Genomic DNA, 7,742 nt, shown 5'->3' with positions numbered 1-7,742 from the left:
CAGGGAGAGAAATACAACTAGAAAGGTCTCCTATTTTCCAGTATTTAGTGCCCTGGGGATCTTAAACCTTTTGAAATCAGATGTTATATATAACTACCACTTCTGAGCAGAGTCCCCAGTAAACATTTTCATCTCAAGGAATCACACACAGTAAATCAAAAACTGAAGAAGAGGTAGGTTGTCTGGGGTCTAGCAAAGGTACTGATCAAGCAAAGTAGATGAGACTTCAGCTAAAAATTGGCACTCCCTCTTGCTCTTTGCTCTCATTATCTTTATCTCACATGTAACTTACCACAAAAGAACAGCACGTATTCTTTTATTTTATTTAAATTCAATTAGCCAACATATAGCACATCATTAATTTCAAAAGAACAGCATTTAATAAACATTAACTGAACCACTGGAGTCCTGTGCAGAGTGCAGAGCTGGGCGTATTAACCACAATTTTATATAATCAATGGAAGTAGCATGTACCACCTTCAAAACTGAAGATTATTATTCTAGGCTGCTAAATATGTAAAATATTATTTAAAAAGCACTTATGACTTTCTTACAAGTCAGATTTCTGCCCTTGTAAATTTTTTTTAAAGATTTTATTTAGCTTTTTGAGAGAGAGCACAAGCAGGGGGAGGGACAAGGGGAGAGGGTGAAGAAGACTCCCCGCTGAGCAAAGAGCTCCATCCCAGGACCCTGAGATTATGACCTGAGCCCGAAGGCAGATGCTTAACCAAATGAACTACCCAGGTGCCCCCTGCACTTGTAATTAATGACTTAAAAACTCCATTGAAAAACATAAATGGATAGAATGCAATTTTACATAATGTAAACTACTAAAAAACTAGGACACTAACAAATTCTAAACCTTTTGTCAAGACGGTTTATTTTCTTTGATACATAAAATGTTTCTTTAAAAGTTGTCTTCCTTTTCCCAGGAAGAATGTGTATTGGAGAGTATACAATCTGAATGCTGGTTATTTTAACATGAAAAGTGATTACATGAAAAAATTCTAGAAGGCCTAGGAAACTGACAGTTAAACAGCACAAGCCATTTAGGTAGACTACTGCATTGTGTCTTTTCTTACAGAGCATAGCAAGATGTGTTTTGAAATATACATATTTTCCTATAGTGGAGTCTTTAGTAAGTTATTTTGTATGTCCTATGATTTTCCAGCATTCATCTGAATGGGTGTGGATGCCAAAGATCTCCACCGCAAAGCATGCTCATGGTAAACACCTTTTCTTCTCCCAAAAGTGGTCTTGGGGCAGTTTTCTATTGATGTTGGTGAAGGGTCAAGTTTCCCCTAGTCTTCAAACGATGTAATCTGTTAATTCCATCCCATCACAACATGAGCAAAAAGGAGGTAACACATCCCAACTGTGCAGGAGACGACCATCATTGGGAAGCCCAACCTGAAATACAAAGAAAAGTGGATTGTAGTGTCTGGTATCTGACAAGTACTATGAGATTTAGACTCATTATGACATTTGTCATCACGTCATTATATTTGTCATCTCTGCATCATCTTCCAATTGTCCTTCTGAGAAAGCTGGTTTCCCAGAAAGGTCGTATTTCATGGACCTCTGAAGTTTCTAATACTTCAAACTGAAGAGAGCTTCAGAGGTAGGATTAGGAAGTAATATCTAGTTTTAGGAAAGGAAGAGGAAAGAACAGGAATTTCTTAAGTAGTCAGTGAAATGCAAGATGTGAGTATAGGTATGCACAAATACAAAGGAGTCATGAGAAGATGAAAGCTTCCCTCATTATATGCCTCCCACAAATCCCTAGCCTGGCTAATAAATCCCAAACAATTTCCACTTCACATTTGGAATTCATGCTTTGCAGACATTTCTCCATGCTGCATTGTCACTGGAGGAAATTACTGCAAAGACTAAAGTTTTTATCCCAAAAAGCCTTCAAAATTCACTGGCAAGAGCCTAGTTTGTGATAGTGATAATAAGAATGATTATGACATTCTTCCTTTCCCTGGCCATGGGCATGGGGAGTGGCTACTCAGGAAGAGCCACAGCAAGCTCTCCCCACAAAGCTGTAATTTTAACATGGAAACTGCATCCACAAATGAAATAGTTCCTTAAATTCTAAACCAGAATTGCACTTTTCAGGATGGTGGTAGCTTCTCTTTTGACCACATCTCTTTTACAGAACAGAAAACCAAAACAACAGATTTCAGTAAAACTATCTAGATTTCTCGAGATTAGTAAACTTTGTTTTTTTAAAATAGCTGAACATGTTTGCAATTGGTCAGCCTTGACAACTGAATTCTGGAAAAATACCCCCCAGGAAAATTGTCTGATCAACTCCAGGCATCACAGATCTCATCACAAGCTTTCAAATAGACGTGAAACCTTCTTGACACTATATGAGATTGTGTGACATTGCATCAGTGTCAAGTAAGATGCTGAATACTTCAACCTGGGTGCTGGGACACCTGGCTATGTTTCAGAAACAAATCTACCTGCAAGGGATGGATTCCACAAAAAGAAGACATTACTCTTGGGGAGTCCAAGCTGAGGAAATTCCTCATAGATGGTTCTGCTGTGCTTCTAAATGGGATTTACTGGTGTCTCAAAGATGCAACCAATCCCAAGAAGGAGCATTGCCTAGAGATTGGTGCAAGCATTCTGACACCATCAGAAAAATGATTGTTCACTTAGCATCTAAACTCCGTAGACATCCTCACACAGATGACCTCATAACTGTTCACATCGCCTTTGAGATTGGTATCATCACACCCACTGTACAGATGGGATTTGGAAAAAGAAGCAGACTTATCCAGGTAACTTGGCAAATCTGCTGTGGTGTAGACAATCAAACCCCATAAGTCTAAGTCTAGAATACATGCTTTTAACCACTATACATTCTGCTTCCCTGTGGGTATAAGTAAACCATACAATGACAATATAACACTCAGAAGTAAGTGAACATCTGCTATATGCTAAGGGTTTCATTGATATAGACGTTGATACTTCCCAAACACAGTAAGGCAAGTCATACATATTATCCCTATTTTATAGAAGAAGCTGAAGCTTAAAAATATTAAGGAATTTTACAAAGTATGCCAACACTAAAATGCAGATGATATTTTGGCATATTCTCTGGCTTCAAAACTTGTATATATTCCTACCACAACACATTAGTTAAGGGCCCTGCTCTTGTTCAGCTGCATGATGATGGGCATCTCCATGACTCAACTTTATTTTTGAAATGTGGGTAATAATAGTACCTAGTTACTAAGGTTACTACAAGGATTATATAAGTTCACCCCTGTAAATCCCTTAGACCAGTGTGTCTGGTCACAATGAGCCACCAGAACAGAGACTGACAAGACACCCCTTTGTGCTCATTTAACATGACAGCAAACCTCAGACAAGGTATCCAGGACTACAGAGGAGACATTTTAGTGTTCACTGAACTTCAGGAAAATAGATCAACCTAAGTCTATTCTAATACCCCCTACTGTGTCCTAATTAAGGAACTCCCAAGGTACAAACTCCAGCCTAACCATTGTGAAGAGAGAGACAGAGACAGAAACAGAGAGAAACAGACAGAAATAGAGAGACAGGTGAGACAAAAAGAGAGAGAGAAGGGAGAAAAGGAATAGGAGAAGTGAGAGAGGTAAAGAAGGGAAGATGGAGAGACAGAAGACAGAAAAGATTTACATCAGATGCCAGCTCTAGTATTTTAGATTCCAGCTCCATCATTCGCTAGGTGGGTTATGAATGCCAAGAAAAATAATACTCACAAAGGTATTTGTATGTACTATAATATCCTTGAACCCATAAAAGTTCATAGACTAAGGATTCTATGAATGAAAAATGTGCTTTTCCAGTCCAAAGAGAATTCACCTAGGTAAACTGCCCCTTTTTATAGATCAAGAAACAATAAACTACAGCCCCCAGGCCAATAATTGCCCCCTGCCTAGGCCAAATAAAGTTTTTGCAAATAACTTTATTTTGCAAATAAAGTTTTATTGGAACACATTCTCTCCCATTCATTTACTTATCATCAATGGCTGCTCTACCATCTAGGGTGGCTGTGTCTGCCACAGCACAGAACAGTTGAGTAGTTGTGACAGAGACCACATGGTCCACAAAAGCCTGAAAGATTTACTATCTGACCCTTTACAAAAGATGTCTGCCATCCCTATTATAGCAAAAGACACTTAGTCCTGGAGAAGGTGAAGAAACTTTCAAATGTTCTTGTCAGCTCCCACTCAAAATAAAAGGTAGGCCCAAACCATTAGCCAAGAGAAAGGTACTGTGTGCCACTATGTAATTTCACATTTCTAGTGCCACATATTAAAAAGAGCAAAATGAAACAAATGAAAATAAATTTAATAATTTATTTTATTTAATCTAACATATTCAAATTATTATTTTAACATATAATCAACATAAAATCTCTAATGGGATATTTTACATTCATTTTTTATAGTAAATCTTCAAAATCCAGGGTAGGTTTTCTATTCACAGAATACCTTACTTTAACATGCCATATTTCAAGGCTCAATTGTGCCAGTCACTGGAGGCTGTGCGGTCCAACACAGCTCTAGGAGTCTCACAACTTCCGGCTAGAAAATGTGAAAATCCAGATTGATGACCTTGAGAAAATGCAGGGGATGCTGGCTGTGGACGGAGCTTTCAGAGAGAATATGCTGGAATGAGTCCTTCACAGAAAGAATAGGTTTAGACAGGCTGACAGGGGTCTGCCACCCTCTGTGTACATATCCCTTGGGCGAGCACTCATCAGGGTGGCTTTTTTCCTTATACATTTTGTAACTTGCACATGCATATAAAGAATCCTCTAATGTTAGGGTCAGGACAAATGATGAAACTGTTTATTGGCAAATTTGATGGCAGCACTGACAACAGTGGCTACACACCTGAATAACTGATAAAGACAAGGATGGGGCAGCTCCTTCTGCTGAAACTGCTAAAGTTGGCATGTTCCTTTCTGGGGTGATCCCCTGCTGCTTTTTCCTGTGGGAGTGTGGTTAGCTTGATTGGTGTTTCAATGCTTCACTTACTGTCCAGGCAGGAGTCCGCTGGAAGGAGATTTATTTGAAGATATGGCAGTAATAACTTCCTGTCACTGCCAGTAGTGCTTTGAATATACACTTTTATGGTCCACATTTACCAAGAGTAGTTTCATTTCCCAGAAGATCCATTTGTCTTGCTCTCTAGCCTCTCAGAAAAGCAGTATCTTCACCAAAAGGCTTAGGAAAAGCATATTTGCTCAAAATCCAGCATCACATTATGCTTTCATTTCCCTCTGGGATTATTTTCAATTTACTCTGGCTCCAAACATCACATTCTATTATAGGAGGCAAAAACACCTGAATGTCAAAGCACAAATCAAGATGCAAAATGTCAGATGGATGTCCAGACAAATGCTGCATTCAGTTTTAGGTTAAAAATGTAATTGTGATGACACACAGTACTCCAAGGAACAAAAGCTTCCATATTTCTGGGAAACTAGCTGCCCCAGAACCATGCCATTTCTGAAGGAGGTCAGGCACTGCACCAAGGGCAGAATTCCACACACTGAAGAGAGACCTGGTTTGCAGCAAAAGGAAATGTTTGCTAATGAAGTCTCCGACTTGAGTTTTAGACAGAAACCATTCTTTCTATTTATTTTTCCTTTCCAAAAGGCTTTACAACATACCATGACTATAGGTATTAATCAAAAGCCATTTCATTGTTGCCTTTCTACAAAGGTAATGCATATTTCTCAGCAGAACAGCTTTTGTTTTTATAGGACTGTGGGAGCTTATCAGAGGGATGTACAGCTTGCCCACTTTCCATAGACCATGGATATCTTGAGAATCAGACTCTTCAGCCCCTTAACCAGTCTTCAGGTTATTCAGGGCCCCAGGAGAGAAATTGCTTTCTTTTCCTCATCTCTCATCTGAAATTTGAGCAGCCCCATACTTCATGTCCTGGATCTCTCCAGGTGACAATTAGCTAATCCTCTTCATGAAAAAAGCCTGAAGGAACTTCCTGAATCTTGGAAATAAAGCCCCATGGTTACATTTCCCAAAGAGAGAGGGGTTCCTGGTGGGGTAGAAGGTGGTGACCCAGAGGGAGAACTACAGAGAAGAGAAGGCATGACTAAGTTGGAGAGGGGTGCTCACGGTGTCTTCAGAGCCCTCCCCATCACACTGCATTGGTGACAAGCTGCCAGCAGCAGAGTTCACGTGGCTAAAGACTAGAAAGGATGACAAAGGAACAGCATAGAAGTCATGGTAAGGAGTAAAGCATCAAAGTGAAAAAGGCAAAGCTTGGAGAAAAAGGCATGTGAGGATGAAATTGTAATAATTTTTCCCCGGTCAGAATAGATTCTAGTTTGGGTGGTTTCTTTTTCATGTGTTCAACCTTATGAAATGTATGTGCCCACTTTCATAGCAAGCAAAAGAGAAAGAATTCAAGAAAATTATGTGTTGTTCTTTCTTCTTCTTGCATACTTTGTGCCCACCAATGCCAGCTCCAGCCCGTCTCTTAACCAGCACCACTGCTCTTGGCGTGAGCAGTGGAGCTGGAACTCTCATTTCTCCCTCCATGAGATCTGCAGTCAGTTAGCCTCTCCCTTCCATGTTGGGGAAGACCCTTTACCCACTGGGTATCCTCTGAAAATAAATGGAAAGTCAGACAGCCCTGTAGACACATGGCATCATGTGAAGACATCCAATACCTTCCTGGCTCCTTCTCCCATATTCCCATATTTGGAATATGACCACCTTCTTTCTGACTTTTATTTTTTTATTTTAATTCTATTTTAATTCTAGCATACTTAACATATAGCATTATATTAGCTTCAGGTGTATAACACTGTGATTCAACCATTCAATACATTATTCAGTGCTCCTCAAGAGAAGTGTACTCTTAATCTCCTTCACCTATTTCACCCATCCCCCCACACCCACTGTCCCTCTGGTAAACAACAGTTTGTTCTCTGTAGTTGAGTCTGTTTTTTGGTTTGTCTTTTTTTCCTTTGTTCATTTGTTTTGTTTCTCAAACTCCACATGAATAAAATCATATGGTATTTGTCTTTCTCTGCTTGATATATTTCACTTGGCATTATACTCTCTAGCTCCAGCCATGCTGTTACAAATGGCAAGATTTCATTCTTTTTATGGCTGAATAACAATAATATATACACATACATACATAAATGGGATATATACATATATATAAATGGGATATATGTATATCCTATTTTCTTTATCCATTCATCTATTGACACATGGGCTGCTTCCATAATGTGGCTATTGTAAATGGTGTTGCCATAAACATAGAGGTGCATGTATCCCTTCTGACTTTTTAAAGAACATCATATTTAGCTGGGTTAAATAGCAGCAACATTCCTCAACTATACCCAGCAAGCCTTTATCCTTATCTTTCTTTTTTCCCTCTATTGAGTATTGGACTCAAATTCTGGACTGCATCTCCATCGCCCTCCTCTAAGAACTTTCTTCACCCAGTGCCGCCTTCTTTCACACCTTTAATGCCTCCTTTCTGACTGACATCTTTTTCTGGCCTATAAATACCCCCAAATCTTCCTTTGTTACAATTAATTGTTCCTCACTTCACTCCAACCCCTCTTAAATTACTTAATGCCTTTGTTATGTACATTGCACTCTGTTGGTTAATACATGGATGATACAAAGAGAATTACAGGCTCTCCCTGCCTGTAAGTAGCCCACAGTGAAAGGGAGCATATAGAA

General features: G+C 39.2%; 1 protein-coding gene across 1 annotated transcript in view; it reads right to left on the bottom strand.

Annotated features, from left to right (window-relative positions):
* Positions 1-854: 854 nt before the first annotated feature.
* Positions 855-7,742, bottom strand: part of OCA2 (OCA2 melanosomal transmembrane protein) — a 435,982-nt gene continuing 429,094 nt past the window's right edge. The window contains exon 24 of the mRNA XM_077868273.1: positions 855-1,410. Coding sequence (XP_077724399.1) covers positions 1,326-1,410 — 85 coding nt within the window. The 3' untranslated portion in view covers positions 855-1,325. The remainder of the gene's footprint in view (positions 1,411-7,742) is intronic.

Source organism: Canis aureus, chromosome 2, assembly GCF_053574225.1.
Source record: "Canis aureus isolate CA01 chromosome 2, VMU_Caureus_v.1.0, whole genome shotgun sequence".
Lineage (NCBI taxonomy): Eukaryota > Metazoa > Chordata > Mammalia > Carnivora > Canidae > Canis > Canis aureus.
The sequence above is the reverse complement of the archived record's forward strand: the minus strand, read 5'-3'. Positions and strand labels throughout refer to the sequence as shown.